This window comes from Cynara cardunculus, unplaced genomic scaffold (assembly GCF_001531365.2).
Source record: "Cynara cardunculus var. scolymus isolate 2C unplaced genomic scaffold, CcrdV1 Un_Scaffold_2128, whole genome shotgun sequence".
Classification (NCBI taxonomy): domain Eukaryota; kingdom Viridiplantae; phylum Streptophyta; class Magnoliopsida; order Asterales; family Asteraceae; genus Cynara; species Cynara cardunculus.
The window spans coordinates 57,729-85,424 of NW_020200986.1; the positions used below are offsets into that span (position 1 = coordinate 57,729).

The following is a 27,696-nucleotide window of genomic DNA, read 5'->3' on the forward strand; positions in this document are numbered from 1 at the left end:
CGGGAAAAGCTAGAGGATGGTTCTATCTCAACTCCCCATATTCGAACCAGGGATCAATTAGCCGATGTCTTCACAAAAGCACTACCCGGGAGTCGAATCACTTATATTTGTAGCAAGCTGGGCATGATCAATATCTATGCTCCAGCTTGAGGGGGAGTGTTAGAATATATTGTAAATATATTATGTCTGTTTAGGGTTTCTATTGGGCCGTACAGGCCTTTGCTTATTTGGGTTTGGGTTTCTTTTTAGTGTCTATATATACACGCCTCTCCTTTGTAATTATTCATTCAGTAAATAAGAATACTTCTTCTCTCTGTCCCTCTGATCACACATCACAAATCAGAAGTTTCCGTTGGTGACAAAGTAGACAAAACAAAAAACAGTAGCAGCCAGCCAAGAAGATACCATCACGATAGCAAAGAAAATCTTCCGGGTTCTTGTCAGCGACAATAATGATTAAGACTCGCAACGATGAAGAGAGATGAAGCAATTAAGGCCAAAATATAAACGAGTCTAGATTTTTGATAACATGGCGTGAATTGGAAAAAAGAAAGAGGGAGAGGGAGAGGGAGAGAGAGAGAGAGAGAGAGAGAGAGAATGTATATTGTCTTGTATTTAACCATGGAAAAGACCCACCATATATATACAATAATCTTACTTTATCTTTTACTTAATTAATACCTATGCTCGATGCAGTAAAACACACTCTTTTCCACATGTTTAAAGAGGTAATAGCATCTTTAAAAAAATGCAAGAAAGTTGACATCATGAATAATGTACCCCATATTTGGCGCATTTGACACAATTATATGATATATTGAGTTCCCAATATATATATTAGTGAGGGCACTAGAAAGGTTCGCACCAAATATGGTTTGTAGTGTGTTTGTGTATTACATCTCTTATGCTTGAATCATATACCATACTGAGACATTATTCATAAACATGTAAGCGTAGATGAGTAAAAACTTAATTTAGATAGCAGCACATTCACCCTCTGCATATGTTTCGATGTTTTCTCTTCAATAATTCATTTCTTTCAAGTGGCTTTACTTCTATTAGACATGGTGGACCAACATAGGATTCACTTGATTTCACTAATTCTATTGAGACTATACCCTATTTCAGTTCATGCAAATCTATTCATGTACTGGTAGGGGGAACCCTCGAATATGTTAGAAGATCTCGAATTGATCTTCCAGTTCCAGGTCGTGATCGTAAATGGATTCGAGTACCAGGAGAGGAGAGACAATCTTTCATGACAGAGGGACGAGCAAGTGAGAGATTGGGGGAAAAAGAGGTAGGCCTAGTCATTTGAATTGATTAAAATTAAAAGCAATCAAAACCCCAATAACCATATTTGTATTAATATCATTAAAAAAATATGCATATTACAACACAAGATTAGCACAACTTGGAAGGAAAGAACTTGACATACGAATGACAACTGTCGTATCCAAAATCCTCCCCAAAATATTGTACTAGCATTTGGGCTCGACATCTAGAAGTACGAATAGCGTATCTGCAAAGCATAAAAATGGTATTGTAATGTACAATGTTAAGGAATGTCAAAAGTGAAGACACTGAAAAAGGTGATTATATGTCAACCTGAAGCAATCAGATAACATCTTATATGCATGTCGAGTTTGTTCTTCATTTCTTTTGTTTGGAAGAAGTGACGGCATTCTTGATAAATTTGCATAAAGAACTATTAAACAGAGCATAGAAAGTTAATGCAACAATAAACCTTGAATAAAAAATTAACCACAATGATTGAGGAAACAAGCAATTGAGCATCTAACTAGTTAACTTTAAACGATCAGAGTATCCCAGCTAATGAATTCATGTCAAATGGAATATTGAGTAACATATTGTATTGAATGCTCAAATATTGAATAAAAGGTTGTATTGATTACTTAAATATCGAATAAGAATAGCATAACATATATTATCCCTTAAAAGAACAATTAAATATTAGTAAAATAAAGTCTTTTTATGACCAATGAAGACAAAATTTCAAGTGCATATGTACATGACATTATAATGCATCTAAATAAGGGAAGCCTGCTATCATCTATATCAAGGATGTTACCAATTCCTATAATAACACAAATGGATATTCTTTCATCTATACTTCTTTCTTTCTATTCTTGCTCTAATACGTTCGCGAAGAACCATATCATTCACTCATCACAAAACTTGTTAAATTTTGTTTCCCGAAAATATTAGTCATGCTTTAAACATAATTGTTGACATTAACAATAAGTATGTTTAAAGAAGTCATATTATTGTTAGGATAAGTAAATACAATTATAAAATAACTATAAATAAACTACAATGATCAAAATCTTCAAAATATAGTGACCTAAATGTTAATATTAGAAAGTTGCATGGCATTTTGACCATGTATTAGCCTGAATGTAAGTGCAATTAGCATAATGTACAGAGCACTCCTATGTAATTAGTATCTCTATATATAGAGAGCGATTGTAATTAAGTTACATATCAAAATCAGTACACAAAACCCTTGTGGTTTATTTTGGTATCAGAGCCAAGTTACCAAAACCCTACCTGCCCTCTTGGTCACACCACTACAAGGCTGATCGTCTGCTGCCGCCGCCGCCTCTTTTAATCTGACCGTCCGCTGCCGCCGTCGCTGGAATCTGCCGCCGTCGCCACTGGAGTCCTCCGCTGCCACTGCTGGAACCCTAATTTTTGAATTTATCGTCCACTGCCCGCTGCCGCCGCTGGAACCCTAATTTTTTAATCTGCCGTCTGCTGCCGCCGGAACCATGATTTTCAGTCTTCTATTCTTTTGCGGTGCATTACTACATCATGGCTCTAATAGCCTCTTTCACAACAGCGGAGAAACAATCTCACAATTCACACAAGTTTGCTTTTACCCTTACTCCTAGAAACTAAGGTTATTGGAAAACAATGACTCAACCCTTTCTTGTCACAAATAACCAGTTCGGATATATAGATGGATCAATACCGTGTCCATCCAAACATCTACCATCAACCACAACCACCTCCGATCCAAAGGCTACCACCAATCCAGAAGATAACCCTAATTACCCGATTTGGATTTCTAATAATGCTCACGTTCGCATGCTGATTATCTCCACCAACTCTGAAGCCTCTTTTCGACATGTCCAGGGTGAAACTTCCCGTGATCTATGGTTGCCCTAAAACGAGCCTATGACCCTCACACATCATCCGGAGAATATACACTAAAAACTCAACTTCTCAAGATTCAGATGAAAGGTGATGAAACTTCACGAGTATGCAGATGCTCTAGCTGCCATTGGCGAACTTGTCAAAGATAAAGATCTCGTTATGCTTGTAGTTTCTACTCTCCATGAAGAATACAATGGTCTTAAATCTACCATCACCGCACGTCAATTCCAGACTGCCTTCGATGAACTTCAAGCCCTTCTCAGTGACCATGATTACATGCTTGGGAAAACTCGTACCTCTACTCCATCTGTTTCTCAAGTTTTTGCAACTACAACCAACAATTATGGTTTGTCACAGCCTTCTAATATGTCACAGCCTTCTGTCTATCATCATCAACAACTTGCTGCTCAAATCAGTTCTATTGCATCTACCCTTGGTTATCAGTTGATGCTTGTTGCAACTTCAGGCCCTCAAGCTTTCTAAGGTTCTTGTCAGCCCCACAACAACAATCGTGGTAATCTTCGCCTTGGAACTTCTCGTGGCAGCAGCCATAGACATGGCGATGGTCACCAATTTAGCTGGGCATCCAATCAAAACACAGTATATGGAACTTGTAACCGCTGTGGTATTGGGCACCTCCCATCACAGTGTCCTAATTGTGATCCATCCACCATTCGTCCTAGGCAAACTTCTAACTTTGCCAACAACCGTGCCTCCCCATCTCCTGAATCAACTTCATGGTTTCATGACACAAGAGCGAACTGTCATGTTACGCCTAACTTAGCAAGCATGGATAACTCTGAAGCTTATCATGGTAGTGACGCTCTCCATGTTGGTAATGGTAAGGGACCCTATACTTCATATTGGCTCCTCAACCATTTACTCACCACACAAACCCTTTTGTCTATCTAATATTCTTCACGTTCCAGAAATCACCAAAAATCTTCTCTCCAGAATTTTTGTTTAGATAACAATGTTTTCTTTGAATTTCACTCAACTTTTTTGTCATGAAGGACAAGTCTACACGCACTACCCTGCTTATGGGCCCCAGTGAGAATGGTCTTTACTCTGTTCGTCAACCTCAGCTCAGGTCTATCAATAATATCGCTTTTGCGTACTGATCATGCATCCTCTACCTTTTGGCATAGGCGGCTCGGTCATCTACATCAACGTCTCTTTCATGTTATGCTTTCTAGATTTTCTGTTCATGCTACAAATAAGACATTACCTTTTTGTACATTCTGTCAAATGGACAAATCATCAAAACATTCATTACTTGTTTCTTCCTTTCGAAGTAATAAAATTTAAGATTTGGTTTATTGTGATGTCGGGTCCTGCACCTATTCTATCTTTTGAAGGTCTTCGTTACTTTATGATATGTGTTGATCATCATTCTCGTTATATGTGGATCTATCCATTGGCTCAAAAATCAGATGTCTACAACACCTTCAAAGGTTTCCTTACCATGGTCGAAAGACAATTTACAAGTCAAAAACGTTCAAACTGACTGGGGTGGTGAATTTCGAAATCTATCTCCCTTCTTCTCATCTCTTGCATTCATAATCGCCGTTCATGTCCTCACACCAGTGAACAAAACGGCTTCGTGAAACGACTCAATCAACATGTCATTGAAACTGGTCTCACTCAGCTTGCTCAATCCAGTGTTCCTCAACATTTCTCACCGTTTTTGGCATTAAGTCTTCGATACCACATTCGCATGCCTTCGCAAACCTCAACAAATTCAAACGATGTCCCAGTTACTCCTTTCTTCGGGTCTTCGGTTGTCAATGCTTTCCTCACCTTCGACCGTACAACCATCACAAAATTGACTTTCGGTCAACCCCTTGCATCTTTCTTGGCTATAGTCCTTTCTGTCATGGCTATCATTGCCTAGACCTATCGACCGAGCGTTTATACAATGATCGTCATGTTCGTTTCAATGAAGACCACTTCCCCTTTGTCATTCCTATTGTCCCCACTTCCTCACCTACATCATCATGTCCCTAGACCTCCTCGATATCACCTCACGTGGTAACCCACAACATTCCACATGTCGCTCCATCTCTTGTAATACCTGATCCGCCTAATTCACCACATACTTTCTCGCCAATCTCTCAGTGTTCTCCTAAACCCACTTCCCCTTTACACCATGATCCAGATACCAGTGGTTCATCTCCATTATCATCCACTTCCTCCTCTCCATCACCACCACCACCTCCACCTCCTCCTCCTAGACAACGTCCTCCTAACCTCCGGCTCAACCTCAAACAACAGGTTCCCTTCATCCCTCAGCTCATCTTACCACCACCTCCACTACACCTATTGAACTCGTTTACCATTGCCAACGAATCTCCTGAATGCATCGAGCAATGGCCGAGGAGTACTCCGCTCTAGTTAAAAACGGCACGTGGTCTCCAGTTCCTCGTGCTCATGATACTAATGTTGTTGATTGTAAGTGGGTTTACGGGATAAAAAGGGACAAGACAGGTGCCATCACTCGTTACAAAGCGAGACGCGTTGCAAATGGTTTTCGGCAACATGGCATTGATTTTCAAGAAACCTTTAATCATGTTGTCAAGACCACTACCATCAGGGTTGTTTTATCGCTTGCGGTTTCTCAAAATTGGTCGCTCATGCAAACTGATGTTCAAAATGCTTTTCTTCATGACCACCTTACTGAAACAGTCTATATGAAGCAGCCTCCGGTCTTTATTCTCCCACGACTATTAGATCATGTTTGTTACTCCACAAGTCCATTTACGGCCTCAAACAGGCCCACGGGCTTGTTTCACCGCCTTTCCAAGGCTCTTCATACCCTTAGCTTTGTAGGCTCCAAGACTGATCCTTCACTGTTTATTTCCAATCATGGCACTCTTTTATACATCTTAGTGTATATGGGCGACATCATCACAGGAAACAATAATGTTGCTATCGACGCCATCGTTCAACAACTGAGCTCAGCTTTTTTGATAAAGGATCTAGGCCCTCAAAACTACTTCTTGGGTATTGAGATCGTCCCTCAAGGACCAAACATCATCCTTTCTCAAAAGAGGTACATATTGGAGCTCTTACAATGAGCAGGCTTCTCAGACTCTAAGCTCGTGCCTTCCCCCATGACCTCATCCTATTCGCTATCTTTAGCTGACAGTTGTGCTTTTTCTGACCGAGTTAAATACAGGCAGGTCCTTGGTGCTCTTCAATATGTTACTTGTCGGAATGTACATATTATAGATCAGGATGAATCCCTATGTCATGGAATTTAGTTTCTATAATTATGGGATATTGTTACCTTCTTTATCATTATCTTTTCTATATCTTTTCCTTGATTTCCTTGATTTAGCTTTCCTTTATCTCTTGTAAATTTCCTATATATAGGGCCTTCTACAATCAAAGGAAAGAGTGAAAATGTCATTATTCAATTCATTTTTCATGTCATGGTATCAGAGCTTTAGGTTTCTCTCAGAAATCTAAAACCCTTGTTCTATTTTATCTCAGCCTTAATTGACTTCTCAATGTGCAACCTTATCGTTGCAAGTGTTTCTGATCGAACAGCCTTAATTGTTGTATTTCCTTTGATTGAACGACCTTTTTGTCAACTCATGGATTTTTTGGGTTCTTTAGAATAGTCATCAGGAACTTGCTCTTTAACTCTCTCAGGTAAATTACCTTTCCCTTTTTGTCTGAATGCCTCGAGTAATAACCTTGTCAACTCATGGATAATAGATTTCTGGTGTGCCACCGATCATATGACAGCTTCCAGTTTTTTTCATAATTACACTCCATGCCCTAGCAACCGAAAGATTACAGTAGCCAATGGCTCATTAGCAACTGTTGCAGGCTTTGGAGATATACATATCACACATAACCTTGTCTTAAAAAATGTCTTACATGTACCAAAACTGTCAGCCAACCTTGTTATAATCCAAAAACTCACTCATGATCTTAAATGTTGTGCTATTTTTTCCTCTTCATATTGTGTTTTTCAGGAACAAGACTCGAGGAAGAGGATTGGACTTGCTAAGGAAAGGAATGGCCTTTATCTATTCCAAGGATTAGATACTTCTAAGTTTCATTGTGATATTTGTGAATTGGCCAAACATACTCGTATTTCTTTCCTATGAGTAATAAAAGGAGCTCCCTTCCATTCCAGTTAATTCATATTGACATATGGGGACCTTCCAACATACCTAATGTGTCTGGGGCTTGTTGGTTTGTATCCCTAATTGATGATTGCACTCAGGTCACATGGCTCTTCCTCCTTAAACATAAATCTGAAGTTATAATTGTTATACCTAACTTCCACTTAATGATTCAAAACCAGTTTGGGGTCAAAATAAAGAGTTTTAGAACCGACAATGCCAAGGACTATTTCAACCAAATTTTATCACCCTACTTTCAATCACAAGGCATTATCCATGATTCTTCATGTGTTAACACAGCCCAACAAAATGGGGTAGCTGAATGGAAAAATGGTCATTTACTTAACACTACCCGAGCATTGTTTTTCCTGGGAAATGTTCCTAAATCCTATTGGGGGGAAGTTGTCCTTACTTCCACACACATGATAAACAGGCTTCCTTCACGTACATTGGGAAATAAAACTCCCATGGAACTTCTTAAGGACTTCTACCCTCACTTCAAAACATCCAATGGTCTCACACCTAAGATGTGTGCACTACCTTTGTTCACATCCACAACCAACATAGAAGCAAGCTATGTGTCTTCCTTGGTTACTCATCCACTCAAAAAGGGTACAAATGCTACGATCCCTCATCCCACAGATTCTACATCTCTGTTGATGTCACTTTCACAGATAACAAACCTTTTTTCTTCAAGTCCTCTCCGCAGGGGGAGAATTCAATGATGGAATATAGTCCTTGGGAAACTTTTGAACCATTCAAAAAATTTGACCTCCCAACTCGTAGTGTTGACTCCACATCAGAGTCCGTAGAGGAGGAACAATTTGCATCCGAGTCATCCACCCTCTAAATGAACCTAAACCATCCAATGAGCCAGATGAACCTGATTCAAACCCAAGTATGGTCGATGTCTCCAACAATTCTCCAAATCCTCCTCAAGTGAATACAAGAAGAAAGGCCGTTCCTACGCCAACGCAAGTCCAAAAATACGAATCAAGTCTTGGGAATGAGAACATGACAAGAGTTGACCCACCTTTACACACACGACATGCTTCCACCATACCGAAGATGATCTACCCATTGCCAAGAGAAAAGGGGCTAGAGAATGCACTAAACGACCATTATATCCATTATCTCACTATGTCTCTCTTGAACGATTATCCCCAACCTACAAAAAGTTCATTATGAGTCTAAATACCATTTCTATCCCTACCAATGTTTATGAGGCAATATCAAAAAGGGAATGGAGGGATGCTATGAAGAAGGAAATGAGTGCATTAGAGAAGAATGATACATGGGAGATTGTTGATAAGCCGAAAGGAAAAAACATTATTGATTTTAAATGGATCTTTACAACAAAATACAATGTTGATGGATCCCTTGAGAGATATAAGGCAAGGTTAGTGGCCATAGGATACACACAAACTTATGGGGTTGACTACCTAGAGACATTTGCTCCTGTTGCAAAAATGAACACACGTAAGAATTCTATTGTGTCATCATTAGTTGTTAACCTAGGCTGGAAAATTTTGCAGTATCATGTAAAGAATGCCTTTCTTCATGGAGATTTAAATGAAGAAATATGCATGAGTATTCCCCCATGTTTCAATGTTGACACGAGTAATAAGGTGTGCAAGCTAAGAAAAGCACTCTACATATTGAAACAATCTCCTAGGGCATGGTTTGGGAGATTTGCAAAAGTCATGAAGGAGTCTGGGTATAAACAAAGTCAAGAGGATCACACTCTATTCATTAAGCACTCGTCCATAGGGGGAGTAACTGCTCTCCTTGTCTATGTGGATGACATCATAGTTACAGGAAATGATGAGGGAAAAGATGGGATTAAAGGAATGGTTGATGAAAGAATTCGAGATAAAAGAATAAGAAGACTTAAATACTTCCTAGGAATTGAGGTGGCATACTCCAAGCAAGGGATCTTCATATCTCAACAGAAGTATGTGACTGATTTATTGATAGAAACAGGAAAGAGTGGGTGTAAGCCGGTATCTACACCAATTGACCAGAACCATAAGTTGGGTGAAGTTAAAGAAGCACCGACGGTTGACAAGAGAATGTACCAGAGGTTGGTTGGCAGATTGATATATCTTGCTCACACTCGGCCAGGCATAGCTTACTCGGTGAGTGTAATTAGTCAGTTCATGCACGATCCAAGAGAACCTCATCTTCAAGCAGCCTACCGGGTATTGCAGTACTTGAAAGGTAATCAACGGAATGGCACTCTATTTAAGAAGAATGAAACTCTTACTCTTGAAGCCTACACTGATGTTGATTACGCTAGTTCTAAATTGGATTATAGATCGACCTCAGGATATTGCATTTTCCTTGGAGGTAATCAGGTGACATGGAGAAGCAGAAAAGCAAAATGGGGTGGCAAGGTCTTCTGCAGAATCAGAGTTTAGGGCGATTTCGCATGGATTGTGTGAGTTATCAGGGCGATTTCGCATGGATTACGTGAATTATTAGGGCCATTTCGAAATGTACATATTATCTTTTCTGTATCTTTTCCTTGATTTCCTTGATTTATTTTCCCTTTTATCTCTTGCAAATACCCTATATATATATAGGGCCTTGTATTATCAAAGGAAAGAGTGAAAATATCATTATTCAATTCATCTTTCATGTCATTACTCTTTCTCGGCCAGATATCGCTTTTGCAATTAATAAAATGTGTCAATTCATGCATGCCCCTACCGAATCACATTGGTCTGCGGTCAAACGGATTCTACGTTATCTTCGGGGCACTGTTGACTGTGGCTTACTCGTTCGTCAGGCATCTACTTTATCTCTCCAAGCCTTCTCCGATGCTGATTGGGTGGGTGTTTGGATGATCGCTGGTCCACGGGGGGATTTGCCATCTATTTGGGTTCTAACGTTGTATCTTGGACCGCTCGCAAAAAACACATTGTTTTTCGATCCTCTACCGAGTTGGAATACAAAGCTCTGGCTGATATTGTAGCTAAACTTACTTGGCTTCAAGCTCTACTTCATGAACTTGGCATTCGTGCCCCATCAGCTCCTATCCTATGGTGTGATAATCTAGGTGCAACCTATCTATCAGCCAACCCGGTCATGCACAAACAAAGCATGTGGAACTTGATTTTCATTTTGTCAAAGAAAAGGTTGCTCAAGGAGACCTTCGTGTACAGCTCATTTCCACAAAAGAGCAAATTGTTGATATTTTCACGAAGCCGTTGACGACTCCTAGATTTCTATTCTTACGATCCAAGCTACTGGTCGTTACCCATCCTTAACTTGTTGGGCGTATTAGACTGAATGTACTTAAGTGCAATTAGTATAATGTAGAGGGCACTCCTATGTAATTAGTCTCTCTATATATGAAGACCGATTGTAATTAGGTTACATATCAAAATCAATACACAAAACACTTGTGGTTTATTTCTATGCAAAAACATTGGTTTTGTCAGGTGCCGGCTACTAATGGCAATGTCCTAAATGTCGGATGAAGAACTCCGTATTTTGTTATTCGAAAAAGAGATTGTTATTCGAAAAAGAGATAGGTACAATGGCTATTTGTACATGTCAGAAAAGGAATCCTAGTAGGGAACATATAGTATATATGTACAACTGCTATATACAAGGTACATGAGCCAGAAATTATCATAATCTTCTATATAAAAAAACAATATCTCTACAGCCCCTCCCTCAAGCTTGGAAATATTGTTGTACCTTGGGTCAAATAGTCAATACTAGTAAGCATGGTAAATGTTAAATGAAAGGTACAAGTAGTTAGTGCAATTGTACAAGTTGTTAATGCATGCTATTAGGTATAAATGAAGGGGTCGGGGTTTAAGGGAGTATCGGTTAGTTTTGTACGAAATGGATATGGGCAACAGTCTTGAGAAAGCATATAGTCTCTTGAGAACTGAGAAACCCTTTGTATATATTCCATTTTAATGAAGGTTTTAGCATTAGATCATCGGTGTGTAACAAATGGTACTGAAGTAGTCAATTTTGAAATTGACCAGGAGCTGCCTTCTTACCGCACAAAAGATAATGGAGTATTTCTTCGATGAAGTCGACAATGGATGCGATTCAAGAAGATTGGAAAATCATAAAGGAATAGATTCAAGAAGACTTGAATTATGTCCAAGAACAATCAATTGTTCATGAAAATCGCAAACTTACAATCTTGAGTTATCTAGTAAAATGAAAATGAGGATGTCGGGATAGCTCAATTGGTAGAGCAGAGGACTGAAAATCCTCGTGTCACCAGTTCAAATACCACTATTTTTGGTTTTGGCTCTTCCAGATCATTCCCGCAGGAGATCCGGACCCTTTTTCAGAAACGAGAGAAAAACAAGATGAGAGAGGGGGGGAAGGAGAAAGGGTGAATCTGAAGCCAAAATCAAATTGAGAACCAAAAACGAATCCAAATCCAGATTTGAATGTCGATCTGAAACCCTATCCGAATCCAGATCCATATCTGATTCTGAATCCAAAACCGAATCCCTATACAGATACAAATCTGAAAACAAAATCAAATTCAATCCCGAATCCAGAGTTAATTTTGAATCCAAAACAAAATCCCTAACCAGATCCAAATCTGAAACCAAAATTAGATTCAATCCCGAATCCAAATCTGAAAACGGATCCAAATAGGAATTAATATAATTCCAATTGCCATTACAAAAGTGATGGCAATTTTGGGCATTAAAAGATATTTTTGGATGGTAATTATTCCCAAACCCTACCCGAAAATGGACCTGGAACCTTACCAGAATCCAGATCTAAAACCTTACCCAAATGTTGATCTTAAAATGGATCTAAACCCTATTTGAATCCAGATTCCAGTCCATATCTCCAACCACATCAAAGTTTTGTACGGCTTGATCATTCCTATTGGGTTTTGAATATGAAGCTGAAGTGGAAGGGATTACGTTCTCCAGAAGAGCATTGGGATGATCATATAATGTGGCAAAATAAATTTCTTTATTTTTTCTACCCACCTTGAGAACAAGGTGGAAATTTGGGGGCGGGTATTGTTCTGTACTGGGTCAAATAGTCAATACTAGTAAGCAGGGTCAATGTTAAATGAAAGGTACAAGTAGTTAGTCCAATAGTACAAGTTGTTAATCCAGCCATCCATCCAGGTATAAATAAAGGGCTTGTGGTTTAAGGGAGTACCGATTAGTATTGTGTGAAATTGAGATTGGCAACAGTCATGGGAGAGCGCTCAGTCTCTCGAAAACTGAGAAACCCTTTGTATACATTCCATTTTAATTGAAGGTTTTAGCATTTGATAATCGGTGCGTAATACATACTGATCATTCCAGCCTCGAGCATAGATTTTGAAACATAGGTCCTTAAAGAGCTTTAGTTAGGAGATCTGCAATTTGTTGTTGTGATGGCATGTATCCAAGATTGATAAGTTTAGCTTCAATCTTTCCACTTATGAAACGTGATCAATCTCATTTGTTCAATCATGGTGGTTGGGAATCTTTGCGATACATATCGTTGCTTCATTGTTGCACGCAAGTGTGGTTGACTTTGAAGTCTCAACTTTGCATTCACTAAAAGTGGTCTCTTAAGCCACATCCCTTCACATATTCCATGTGTCATTGCTCGATATTCGGCTTTATACTACTTCATGCCTACTTGCCCATATAGAAGTATAATAACCCTCTGGTCAGAAAGAGATCCAATCCAGTCTCTGCATCAGTGAACACTTTTGTTCCTTTATTTGAACCTTTTCTAAATGCTATTCGCTTGCCCAGTGTCCCCTTGAGATACCTCAGGTTTTGATGTGTTGCCTCCATGGGTTCCTCTGTGGGATTGTTTATAAACCGGCTTACAACCTTATCGAAAACCCTATGTCAGGCTTTACATATTTCCCACTAAGCCTTGGTACCTTCCTCTTTTTACCGAGTGTTGTATAGATCCTACTTTGTTGTATAGATCCATTGGTGTGTGAGCAAGTTCACACCCAAGCATTCTTGTTTCTTTAGAATATCTAGGACATACTTCCTTTAAGAGATGAAGATTTCTAGTCTTGGTCTAACAACTTGCATTCCAAGGAAATACTTCAAATTTTCAAGATCTTTAATCTCATGCTCTCTTGACAATAGGTTTTTGAGACGATCTTTTATGTGATCGTTGCTGGTCATGACTATATCATCAACACAGACAATAAGAATAGCTAACGTTCGATCTGAGGTGTGCTTGACAAAATGAGTGTAATCCGCTTCACATTGAAGGTATTCCTTTTTGAGAACCGTAGGAAACAATTCAAACCATGCCCATGGGACTATTTTAAGGTTGTAGAAAGACTTCCTGAGTTTGCATATTTTTCCTTGAGTTGCCCGAGTTAAAACCTGGTGGCAAGTCTATGAAAACAACTTCTTAAAGTTCGCCATTGAGGAAGACGACTTTTACATCAAATGGTGCAGTGGCCAATTTAGGTTTGCAGCAGTAGATAGCAAGATTTTGATGGTGTTCAACTTGAAAAGTAATGGAAATGTTCCTTATTAGTCCATCTGGTTTGATTGACTAATTCCTTTTAGCCACCAACTATAACACTCGTGGTACCAAAGGAATTTCAATTACGGTTTAAGCGAGCTATTTGGAGGTAATTGTTAACATTATGGTGCTTGGATGTGTTTAATAGTCGTGGCATGTTATAGGATCAAAAGGTTAGAAAAATTGGGTAATAGGAATAAAATTCTCGATAATAGGAAGAAAAATTGTGGCCATCTAATTTATCGCTTGTAATAGGAAGAAAATTCTCGAAGTATCCTAGATGATTCAAGTAAGATGCCTTTGGATTGGATATGACTTCTAATTAAATTGGAAATGGGTTCTCCGCCAACCATGGAGAATTTTAGAGTTTCAGCAGTTTAAGGAGAGCAAGATTAGGTTTTAGCAATGGTTTTAAGGGTGATGTTGGTGAGGGAATGACGACGACAACAAGAGGACTTTGAAGCTTACCATTGTTGCTTGGTTGATGTTGCGATTGGAACATGGCTGCTATCTATTCATTGAATTTGCTTGATTCCATTTTTTATATAGCTCGCTCCCCCTTTTTCCAAGAATCCATGCACTTCCCTTTACTCCATAGGGCCTTCTTTAATAGATTCATAGCCCAAAGCCATCCATTTCCGTCAAATGACCCGGCCTCTGGCAAGAAGAGAGTAGTACGAGGCTGGGATCAGAGTAGCTCTGGTACCAAGTGGAATTCCTTACTTTCTTATTCCATAAAGAGAGAGCTACAAGGCTATTTATACAGATCAGGAAAGGAATCCTACTAGGAAACATGTTAGAGTTGGCAGAAATTATCCTAATCTTCTAAATAATAAATCACAACTAAATCCTTTTGTAACAAGGACTTCAAATATCTCTGCAAGGGATTATATAGTTAAGCGATTCAACATTTGGTTTTGAAAGCTTGGTGACCTAATTGTTAGCTTCACAAAAGTCCAAGGACCAATATATGAGCCAAGCAGTTATCAAAACACCAATATCACCGGAATGACCGAAATTAGCTTCACTTGGTGGTAAACTATATCGGCCTGTTTTAAAACCAAATAAAATGAAAAAAAGGGTTGTTAAATATTAATAAAAGAGCTAAAAACAAAAAAGGGGGATGAAAAGAAGGGCTCTTAGTGGGAGGTGATGAGGTGTTTTATGGGGTGTTCAGGAGAAGGCCACATCAAGTGATGGGCCACTTAGTTTCAGCTCCTCAACTCTTGTATAAATAGGCATCCTCCTTTTCTTTTTTCCTTACCTGCAAACTCCAGCAGAGAATTCTTATAACACAAACACACCTATTTTGTGAGGAAGACGAAGAGAGTAAGAGCCAAGAAGAGGAGAGAAAGTGAGAAAAAGGACAGCAGAAATTAAGTCTTTAGTAGCCTAATCAAAATCTGATTACTTGATTTTCTGTATTGTTTTGTTTACGAACCTATAATGCATACTTCAATTACTAAATTTCATAGATTCTCTAGTTTTCTGTCTCATACATGCTATTATGATAACTATGTTCATGATTTTTATTTTCAATGTGCATATTCATAAGAATAAAGATCACCGATGAATATACTACCAAGATATGAACCGATGAGTTTTAATCATGAAAGGATGGTTGGAATGAGGTTTAAGAATTGTGTATCATCAAGGCGGTATAGCTCTTGCTAGGGGCTGTAGAAGTGGTTTCAGTCCCTTGCCGAGGGGTACCAAAATAATACCAGAAAGGTGTGACACATACCATTGGAAATCGGATTTAAAAATGGTGAACTTCATGAACAATTAGCATGTTTACTTTCTGTTATGAGGCTATAAAATTTGTTTAGATGATATTTGATGTATAAACTTGTGATCACTAAGCAATTCCATTGCTTAAAAAACCTAGTATGTATCGCAGATATTTAACTTCGTTCAAGAAGTGGTGGTACGTTGATCTTGGTCAAGATCATCAAGGAAATTGGCACAGTCGTTTTGGGTTCATAAACGAGTGGTTCATTTATGTAGTTTTTTGGGTAATAACATGTATTTTAGTGTATCAAGTATTCTGCCTTGTAAATGTGATCTATCAAGACATCTTTGTTTAATAACAATAATTTTTATATATAAAGCTTTCTGCTGTGTTTTGAAGTTTTCTGTTTTTAATGGCTGAATAAAGCAGGTACCATACCTTGTATGATTGGTATTGAAAAAAAATGTAGGTGTTACATAAATGATGAGAGATCACATGAACAAACTGATGACAGCAGATCTTAGCTTTAGAAAATTGATTATAGTGTGAGGCTAGCAGATATGGATCGAGTCATGCATCAATCTGTTTGGTTATCGGAGCATTATTTTCGCTTGTTTGTAGAAGTTGCATATGTAGTGACTATATAATTAAGTGACTCGAAAGTTAGTTTTGAATGTTTAGTTTCATTGAAGTGCAAGGACTCATGTATGATTATAGTTAATTTTGACTAAAGTTTGAAGCAGGTCTTTTCACACTGTTGACATTCTAACTTTGAGGATATGAAAAGTAAATCAGATTCATCAGGTTTAGTGCTTATCGAGGTCAACCATATGATGTAAGTGACAAAAAAGTAAAGTTGCTCACCGCAATCGGCCAATTTTCCATCCCTTCCAGCTCTACCTGCTTCTTGGTAATATGCTTCCAAACTCTGTACAGGGGGAAGTAGCCGTAAAAAGTTCATGCATGCTAGCAACTACGTCTTTTGTGTGAGAATTAAGAGCTAGAAAAGTGGATATGCATATTGCAAAAAGTTGGAACAGTCACAACAGGAATGCACAAATAGCACAAGGGAATTTAAAGATATGTAGCTTAAGATAAATAACTAAAATGGAAACATTGCTCTCAGGAACCAGCTTCAGTAACATACCTGCGGCCAACCATAGTGAATGATCCTCCGTACATTTAATTTGTCGATACCCATACCAAAAGCAATCGTTGCAACGACGACCTGGAGGACACATAAAAAATAATTAGTAGACTAATAGTAAACATTTGCCTTTTGCTCGGCAATACATATGGATATTAAAGTTAAGAGTGTGTTTCCACTAAATTGAAAATCTTAATTCACTATATTGTTGCAATTTGTCTGTTCATGTAGAAAGAAAGTTACACATTCCTTCTCACATAACTTGGGCAACTGTTACTAATTTTGTACATGATTGAAAGCTTCTAGCCAACAAAACAGTTTTTGTTCAAACACCCTCTCCGACATGAGGTAATCTTTCGTGTTTGACTAGTCTTTTGGTAATGATCAGATTCACAATATGGACGCTGAAGATAGTCACATAAAAATAATTAAAAGTCTTTATCCAAAAAATAATAATTACAAGTACACAATGAACTTTACACTATTTGTCCCTGTACAAACAAGTAATCTGATTTTGTGTGATTCATCAAGAAGAAATGTACATGAATACTGCTACTACATAACTAACTTATGAAGCTATGTAAAAGATTACTGAAAACCCTAATTATCTACTTATGTCTTACACTCGCTCTCAAGTTGAGCATAAGATATTAATCATGCTCAACTTATTACAAAGACAACCAACCCGAACCCCATTCAAAGCTTTCATGAAGATGTCCATATCCCCTAACTATTCTTCAGTCTTCAAATATTCTATAGAAATTAAACCTTGCTGAATTTTCTCATGAACAAAAATGACCATCAATTTCATTGCGTAATTCACTATAAAATACATGATTAGATGTAATATGACGTGCAGTTTGATTGTCACACCACAAGTTTGCTGGTACTAAAGTCTTAATCCTATCTGAGCTGAAAGCTTATATATCCAACATCATCTTGCACACAGGTTGTGCTATATCCCTGTAATCTGACTCTGTTGGACCATGAGATGACATGTTGCTTCTTACTCTTTCATGAGACCAAATTCCCTCCAACAAATATATTATATCCCGAAGTAGATCCTATCTATCTTGGAACCTGCCCAATCTGGATCTAAAAAATATTCAATATGGCTATGTCCATGAGTTTCAAACACAATGCCACGTCTGGGTGTTCCTTTTAATTAACACAAAAATTGTTTTATCACTGCCCAATGATGAATAATCTGAGATGACATAAACTGACTTGCAACATTGACGGAGTATGCAATATCGGATGCGGCATGCTGTAAGATAATGCAACTTCCCTGCCAACCTTCGATATCTCTCAAGATCTCAAAAGGTTCCCCATCTCTTGCAAGGTGCATGTTAGGAGCTATTGGAGCACTATCGGGTTTTGCTCTCTATTGTCATGTATGGGTTTTTAGGTCAAGGATATTCTCTCTAAGATGTGAATATACCTACTTTACTTCTAGTAACTTCAACACCCAAGAATATTTTAGTATCCGTGAGTCCTATGTAAGGTCTGGTTGAGATAAGTGCTCTAACCGAGGTAAATGGTGAGTGAAATTTGTTGTTCAATAGATATTTTGTATTTAAGCATCGATTAAGTAAAAGAGACTATTATATCCTTTTGTCTATAGTATATTGATACTACATATATACTTTTTAAAATTTAAAAACAAATAATAACTTCACTTTAAAAACTATTTTTAAGTAACAATAATCTTTCTTTTTCTTTCGGTGGCCCTGTGATTATTCACCCTCTTCAATAGAAATCTTTTTCTCTTCCAACTGGCCCCATGGTTGTTCACCCTCTCCAATTCTCAATGTATCGAGACTCTCCAACTCTAAGCAACTCATCGCTTTATCCTTAGAAAATTGTTTTTTAATGATTCCATCATCATACTTCTTATTGTAATCAGGGATTATATTATTGCTTTTAACTTGTGTCTTACAAAGAAAGGATACAAGGATATATACATAGACAGAAAACCTAGACAAAAGAGAAACCCTAAGGGCCCATGGGCTTAATCGGCCTAAGTAAATATATACCGTATTTACATTCTAACACTTCCCCTCAAGCTGGAGCATAGATGTTAATCATGCCCAGCTTGTTACAAATAAAAGAGACTCGCGAACCAGGTAATGCTTTGGTAAGGACATCAGCAAGTTGTCTTCCTGTTCGAACAAAGGGAGTTGAGATGATTCCATCTTCTAGCTTTTCACGAGTGAAATAGCAGTCAACCTCGATGTGTTTTGTTCTTTCATGAAACCCGGGATTGTTTGCAGTGTGGATAGCCGCCTCATTATCACAATATAGGTCTATTGGTTTAGATTGAGCAAACCCAATTTCACCTAGTAGATTACGCAACCATATCAACTCACAAGTGGTTTGGGCCATAGCCCTATATTCAGATCCAACACTTGACCGGGAAACGACATTTTGTTTCTTGCTTTTCCACGAAACTACATTCCCTCCAACCAACACAAAATAGCCTGTCGTAGACCGCCTTAGTAGTAGGATCCCCATTATAGTCCGCATCTGTGAACCCTTCTATGACATGATGCCCGTGATTTTGATAAAGGACCCAAGACCACGAGCACCCTTTAGGTACTTCAATATATGCGTAACAGCGTCCCAACGTGGAGTTCTCGGAGATGACATAAACTGACTTACTACATTCACTGGAAAAGCGATATTAGAACGTGTAATCGTCAAGTAGTTTAGCTTTCCCACGATTCTTCTGTACTTTTCTGGATCCTCAAGTAGATCTCCATCGTCCGCTTTCAATTTCATATTTGGAATCATAGAGGCCTCACAAGGTTTTGTTTCAATCATACCAGAGTCATTCAATATATCCAAACAATATTTCTGTTGAGATAAACATATCCCTTTCCGAGTACGAGATACTTCAATTCCCAAGAAGTATTTTAAAGGACCTAGGTCCTTTGTTTGAAACCGAGACGCAAGGAAATGTTTAGCTTCTTGATCCTAGTCTCATCACTCCCAGCATTCACAATGTCATCAACGTATACCACTAGTAGAATACATCGGAAGATGATGAAATAAATAATACATAATGATCATAAGAGCTACTCCATAAGGCGAACTCAGTCACTACGACATTAAACCATCCAAACCAAGCACAAGGGGATTGCTTTAAACCATACAATGATTTACGCAATTTACAGACTCTACCAAACTCCCCCTGAGCAACAAACCCACGTGGTTGATCCCTATTGCTTATTTTAGTAAGGCGTTGAGTGAACATAACTTGGACAAATCTGCTTATGAAAAGAGATCATGGCCTGGGCCAGGCCCGGCCTGGCCCTGACCCTTGGCGCTTGGCCCTGGCCCTGGCCCCGGCACATTGGCGTTCTTATCTATTGGGAACTAGTTTCATTGTGTATACAGACCAAAAAAGTTTGAAGTTATTGTTACAACAACGAATAACCAATCCAGGTCAACAAAATGAGTGGCTAAATTACTCGGATATCAGTTTGAGATATGTTTTATGAATCAGGTCGTGAGAACCACACGGCAGATGCGTTATGGCAACGGATTGATGATGGTGAGCTGAATTCGATGTTATCATGTCCAGTTTGGCTTCAAGGGCCCAACTTATTGAAGAAGCCAGAATGGAAGCGGATATTCAAAAACTTATTCAAGAGTGGCAGCTTAATCACGCTAGTCATCCCGGATATACGGTTCGCCAAGGCATATTGTATTACAAGGATCGGTTGGTTATTCCTCGTACCTCAAAACTCATTCCCACATTAATCGAAGAATTCCATAAGTCAGCCTCCGATGGTCACTCCGGTTACAATTGAACTTACCATCGATTAGCAATTAATTTTTATTGGCCGGGGATGATTGTCGTTGTCCAACAATTCGTGAAGGCTTGTGATGTATGCCAATGTTGTTAAGCAAGTTCTACCACTCCGGAAGGTCTTTTACAACCATTGGATGTTCCTAATGCAGTTTGGGAACATCTCTCAATGGACCTTATTCTTGGATTACCCAAGTCTAAGGGATACGATGCAATCTTAGTGCTGGTGGATCGACTCTCAAAATACAATCACTTCATTATCTTTAAGCATCTGTATACCGCAAAACGGATAGCAGATATTTTTGTTCGTGAAGTTGTTCGACGTCATGAATTCCTAAGTCTATAGTCAGCGACCGTGATCCATTACTTCTTAGTCATTTTTTGGCAAGAAATCTTTCGTTTACAAGGTACCAGCTGCATATGAGTTCCGCATATCATCCAGAATCGGATGGTCAAACCGAGGTCATTAACTATTGTCTAGAAACATACTTGAGATGTTTTGCTATTGACTAACCATGTTCATGGTCTATTGGGTGTCGTGGGCAGAATTTTAGTACAGCTCTACCTTTCATGGGTCTACAGGCAACACCTTTTGAGACGGTTTAAGGTCGAAAACCTCCCACCGTCATGGTTTTCAAAATCGTTTGAGGCGTACTTCTCGAGGCGAGGCGGTCCAAAACCGCTCATGAGGCAGCGCCTCATGGTCCCTGGACGAGGCTTAAGCCTCAATTAGTGAGGCGGTGCCTTGAGGTAATGAGGCATGAGGCGTTTCTGAGGCGCACGCCTCTCCAAACCCCATTTTTTTTCTTCTCCATTTCTTACTTTTTCCTCTCTCAATAAGATATTCATCTCAAAGCCAACCTAAAAAGTAAGTTCTTTTGAGTTTGTGTCCATATTTTTAGTTTATGTATAATGTACTATATTATATTATATTATATATATTTCAGTCAAGTATATATGTTCTATATCATGTATAATGTGTTATGTATGTTTTTTTGTATATTTTCTGTTTTTCTGTTTTCTGTATTATTTTTATTTTCTGTTCTGTTTTCTACACTATTTTCAGTTTTCTGTAAATTTTTCTGTTTTCTGTGGATTTGGAAGATGAAAGTGATGCCGATTGTGGAGCTAGACAACTTGATCATGCTATGGGGAACTACAAGTTGTAGATTGATATGTTTTTAGACATATAACTAGTATGAGTATCTTATGAATCTATGACGTTTAAAGTTTGGTATGCAATTATGTTCTGCTTACTATTAATATTTATGAATTTTATTTGTTTTTACGCCTCGAGGCTTGTGCCTCCGACAGCCTTGAGGCTTACGCCTCAGGGCGTGGAAGGAAAACGCCTCGAGTCCAGACTCCGCTTTTTAAAACCTTGTCCACCGTGATTCAGTTTATTCCGGGTGAAATCCGGGTTGAAGCCGGGGGCCAAGAGTTACGGATCGGATGAAGCACTAAAGCAACTCAAAGTACATTTATTGCACGCCCTAGCGATAATGAAAGAACAGGCGAATAAGAAGCGGCGTAAGCTGAGCTTTCAGATAGGTGAATTGGCATATGTGAAATTGAAACCGTACCAACAGATGACAGTGGCTCATCGTATACATCAGAAATTAGCAGCGAGATGTTTTGGTCCCTTTAAGATTGTGGATAGAACCGAACTTGTTTCTTACAAATTAGACTTACCTTCATCATCTAGAGTGCATCTCGTTTTTCATGTATCTTTGCTGAAAAAGGTAGTGATATCGGATGCAGTGGAGCAAAGTCTTCCTCCTGAATTGGAATTGAACTCCACTGATATGCTGCTTCCTGAGGCTATTAGAGCAGTACGTAGCATTAGTGTCCACAATTAACTGATATTGCAAAGGCTAATTCAGTGGAAGGATCGTTCCTTGGAAGAAGCTATGTGGGAAGATGCTCTAACCATTAAAAGCCAGTTTCAAGAAGCAATTCTTGAGGACAAGAATTTATTCGAAGGTAGGAGTAATGATACGGATCCTATTGTGATGGACCAAAGCAAGATTATTCCAAGTACTTTAAAGGTGTATTCTAGAAGGCCCAAAAGGACATAAAAGAAAAGTGGCTAAAGTTAGTTAGTGTTTTTGCCTCTAAAGAGAAGGAGAGGCATTACATATGGGGCATTGTGAGATTTCTAAAGATTGTGATAGACTCTTAGCATAGTGCTTAGATTCGATTCCTTCCATTCTTCTTTCTTAAATTGCTTAATCCTATTTCTGGTTTCCATCATGATCAAGGGTCCAGATCCCTTCTTACGCTTCTCACTTAACTCCTATTCTCACCCGATTCTTCGTCTACATATCTAATAGTAATATTTAAAATTACAATGCTGTTAATGAAATCTCAAAATATTTTCATATATATACTTCATATATTTAATATATGAAGATTTTTTTTAGTATCACTGCAATTTAGGGTATTAATTGTGAAGATCCACAAAGTGAAGTTACACATATTGAAAGAAGATGGTCACCCGTATCAAGAGAGAGAAAAGAAGAAAATTCACACACATCAAGAGAGAAGAACGAGAATTTTGCTCTTCTGCTATTTAGAGAAAGAAGAAAAATTAAGAGTCGCAACCACGAAGAAGTAAGAAGACGATAACAAAGAAGACGAGAAGGAAGAAGACGACGACATATGGTATATCAATTTCACCAGTGCTGCGCTAATTTCACTTTTATAGAACACCAGCCACCAAAAGCTAAACATATTTGCAAGACAAACATGAGCAGAAGTCTCCCAAAACATAGCAGGTTTCAAACGGCAATTTGATTATCCAGTGATTTGCTACTGAGACATGGAAATATTGTAGTAGTTGACGACCACTAACCGAATTCACTCCACGGTAGACTGACCAGATCACAATACCCTGCTATTTCATTTCTCTCATCTTGCTGAGCTTGGGTACAAGACAAATATCTTGTACTTGCACATGTAGGATATAATATAAAGAGGTACAGAGATTTTCAAGGAATAACCCCAACAGAGAAAACCATTTCACTTTAGTTCATTAAGTTATATGACCCATACCTGTACAGCATTTTCATGAAATTCCCTGTGCACCTGCCTCAGTTGTGATTTTGGCAGCTGATAAGTGAAGAAAAAAGAAACTATGTCACAATAAGTAGAAAAGAACATAAAAACAATTATGAGCATTCATCAGATGGACATGGATGCTGAAAAAATGGGCACATAAGAATTGCATGTCCTAGTCAACATTTAAATGTTTTTGAAGTATATAGTATTTATATACGACAAATGCAACAAATAAACTCACACACCCTCACTTTTGGTGAGGTTTGAAACCCCGACCTCCTGGAAAGACAATGGTTCAGATACCACTACGCCAAAGTCCCTTTGGTAAATTTCTGATGTTTCCACACAACAAATGGCTGCTTAATGGTAGATTGCCAAAAATGATGCCACTTCCATTATGCACGCAACCAAGAATGTGATTGAACCAATAAAAGGATGTCTTCCAAATAACAGGCATAGAACAGCTTGAGTAAATATGCTTCGAAAGTTAATAAGAGAAAGAAAAGCAGAAATATACCTTTGCATGATAAGCAGCAGCTTTTACGCCGCATCTACAGAGATATTTTGCTATGCTTAATGTTTCTTTCCTGGTTGGGACATATACGATTGTTGACCCTTGCTCAAGTTCTATCTTCCCTTCTGCACCACTAGCTATACAAGAGGAGGCACAAACATCCCAATCCTTCGTGGATGATAGTCCATCAAATTCTCCATAGGTAACTGCAGTAATGCTGGTTATGAAACGAATGTATGAAATAACAAGGAAAAATATGTTTGACGTCAAATTAAAACACCATCATTTTTAAACAAGAGAGATGACAGGAAACTATCAAAGGGTGTTCAATCGCATTGAATAATCATGTTGAGCAAAAATGATATTTAAGCTTTTATCTTCCCTTTTCCATCAAAATATCTCTCATACAAAGATAGATGAAACTTATACTTTATGGTTGGAGGCCTAAAGAACAGGAATAGAGTTACTAGAATTTGAGATCAATTATCTGCTTCAGTTCATGTATGTATCGAACCTATATTTGCATACCTCATTTCTCCCTCCCATCCTTGAGTTATATGGATAGAATCCCCTAAATCCTTCAATCCTATGACCCATTTTGCATCTCTACTTAAATAACAATTAAACAATGTAGCAGATAACCGGAGGATAAAAATAAATTTGTGATTCCTGTCCTACCATGAGTCATAACAAGTATCTTCCAGAGGGCAAGAAAGAAAATTACCATCAAAGTCATTAACATCCAGAAATATGTCGCATTCATCTTCGAGATATTCAACCGATAGTTCTTTTCTCTTTAAAGAAAGGTCACAGCTTTCACTTGGCGAAGTTAAATCATCATCACTTCCAAAAGAAGTCCTTTCCTCTGTACAGTCCAACCAGCTCTTGTAAATTTCATCTTGGCTGGATGTGCCAACTGAAGTGTGGCTTGCATTATCACAAGAATCAACTAGAGCAGTTGACATTAAGCTATTCTTTTTACTGTACTTTTGGTTTCTGGTATATACTTCAACCAACTCACAGAAGTCCCTCTCATATGAGGATGACGATGTGCTACTGTGCTTGACCTACAATAGCAGGGACAAAATCAGGAAAGAATTTGTAATCTGGAAGAAAAGAAAAACTTGAAGTCATACTTTTGTAGTGTACACATAGATGGCCCTCCAAAGAATATATTCGGAAGGATATTAACAAATATTTCGAAAGAAGTAAGCATATGCTGAGGTCCAGAAAAAAGAGAGTGAACTAACTGAAAACCGAAGATTCGGCCGAAAGAAAGAGGTCAGAACAATCGTTGGATCCTCTGACATTTGCAATGACTTCAGAATATCTTCCCGAACTTCAGTGGTGGCAGTAGCAGTCAATGCCATTATCGGTATATCAAACTTCAAGAATGCCAATTTTTTGGAATTGAAGTTCTCTCTCAGTGCAGACAATCGCCTGAAATGTCAAAGAAATATATGTCAAGTCTCAACAGATTATGTTGATTTACACTTCATGCAAGTATCATTATTTGGCTTTGTATTGAGTACTGTCCTGCAACTGGACAATTAATGGTATAGAAGCTAGTCCAGTCATGTGATGGAAAATCGATATAATGCTTTGAAGAACAAATCAGTCTATCCATACAGCAGCATACTTCATACATAGTACAGACTTCACTGGAAGTTTACTGAGGTCATGATTGTTTTGTAGTATCATAGATGGTGCATCTATTAGTTGGTTCCCTTCCCACTCCCATTGGCCAAAACATCCTCTTTAGAAGAAAGATGGATATTCCTTGCTCATTATCAAACAATCACTTATTCATAAACTCATGGGTCTATTAGTTTTGAATGACTGATGACTAATATTAAGCTTCAAGCTTCGATCAATATGAACTTGCATAATAACAATTACAGATATTTCCAAACTCAATAAGGTGTTCTATGATGCATCTTAATCAGCTGTTATGATTCTGATTTGAACATAAATGATTGTTGTTTGGTTGAGACCAACTTTTCCTCTGATTCGCATGGTGATTATCTGCATGGGTCAAAACATGCGATAAGCTATCCCATTCGTTGGCTAAAAATTTCCAACAACACCCCCCCCCCAGCTCACAGCACCTCTCTCTGGTTCATCTTCTCGATGCTGCTACTCTCTGTTTCCACCAAAAGCAACTGCTTTTCAAAAGGTTCTGCTGCTACAAAAACCAAGTCCTCAACCCAAAAGCCAGTCTTCTTCTAGTCTCCCTCTCTTCCCTCTCTATCTCATTCTCTACACTTTTATCCTTGATTTTCTTGTAATTTTCAGGGTTTTAGTAAGTTGGAAATTTCTTGATTCTGGACAGGAAAATGAAGAAAAATTGAGGCTCTAGTCAAACATTAATTTCTGTAACAAGTGCGTTGATGCATCTTACGTTTTAAACTTTTGTTTCTTCTAAATTGTTTTTTACTTGATGTTGTTCCAATTATGCGAGTGGTTGTGTAAATTTAAGGCAGATGGGATCCCTATAATACTACAAGGTGAGGTTAGTCGCAAAAGGATACATGCGCACATATGGAATATATACATGCGCAAAAGGATACATTCGCTTTGTAGCAAAGATGAATACAGTGAGGAGTTTTGTATGTCCTTGGTTGTTAATTTTGATTGAGTACAACAGTATGAGGTGAAGAATGTTTTCGTTCAATGTGAACTAGAAAAGAAGATTTAGATGAGCATTCCAGAGGGATTAAGTAGAGTTGACACAACAAAGTTTGTTGATTAAAAAATGTGATCTATGGCCTGAAACAATCACCATGTGCTTGGTTTGGACGGATTTCCAGGGTGATGATAGCTGGTGGCTATACGCAAAGTTGAAGAGAGCACACACCGGTTATCAAGCATTTTGCCTAAGGGGGGATTACAATTTTCATTGCATACATGGGTGATATTATAGCAACAAGAAATGATGAAGTAGAGAAGGAGGTCTTGAATCGCTGTCTAGCCAAGAAATTTGAAATAAAAGATTTATGAAAATTAAAGTACTTCCTTGGAATTGAGGTGGTCGGTCAAGGAAGAGAATTTGTATTTCTCAACACAAAAATGTTATTGACCTACTTAAGAACATGGGCAAGACAGCTAGTAAACCGATTGAAACTCCCATAATCCCATTGAACAAAACCACAACTTACGTGAGGCTTTTGAAGATGAGAGAGTGGGTAAAGAGATGTATCAAAGACTTGTTTGGAAAACTCGTCTATAAAAAAAATGGCACACGATACCAGCTATAGTTTATTCAGCCAGTGTTATCAGTCAATTTATGCATGATCCTAGAGATGTACACGTGCAAGCAGTCCGCCGAGTGCTTCATTACTTAACGGCATGTCTAGGGAAAAGAATATTATTCAAGAATGGGTCAGCAATTGATCTATCAATTTACACAGACACGAACTATGTAAGGTCTCCGGTTGACAAACAATCAACTACGAGCTATTGTACTTTTCTTGGAGGAAACTTGACATCATGGAGAAACAAAGTGTGGTAGCAAGGTCAAACTCCAAAGTATAACAGTTTAGACCTATGGCCACATGAGTATGCGAATTATTTTAGGTCAAAAATTTCTTGAGGACCTAAAGATTTAATGAG

At 38.3% G+C, this 27,696-nt stretch overlaps 1 protein-coding gene across 4 annotated transcripts in view; it reads right to left on the reverse strand.

Moving 5' to 3' along the window:
* The window catches only part of LOC112502888 (ATP-dependent DNA helicase Q-like SIM), a 53,661-nt gene that overhangs the window by 19,923 nt on the left and 6,042 nt on the right, over positions 1-27,696 (reverse strand). For all 4 annotated transcript variants that reach the window (XM_025106906.1, XM_025106905.1, XM_025106907.1 and 1 more), the window contains 8 exons: positions 25,335-25,524; positions 24,809-25,151; positions 24,088-24,290; positions 23,565-23,621; positions 16,697-16,777; positions 16,414-16,477; positions 1,609-1,708; positions 1,439-1,522 (listed from right to left, as the gene is read on the reverse strand). In XM_025106906.1, the coding sequence (XP_024962674.1) occupies positions 1,439-1,522; positions 1,609-1,708; positions 16,414-16,477; positions 16,697-16,777; positions 23,565-23,621; positions 24,088-24,290; positions 24,809-25,151; positions 25,335-25,524 (1,122 nt within the window). The remainder of the gene's footprint in view (positions 1-1,438; positions 1,523-1,608; positions 1,709-16,413; positions 16,478-16,696; positions 16,778-23,564; positions 23,622-24,087; positions 24,291-24,808; positions 25,152-25,334; positions 25,525-27,696) is intronic.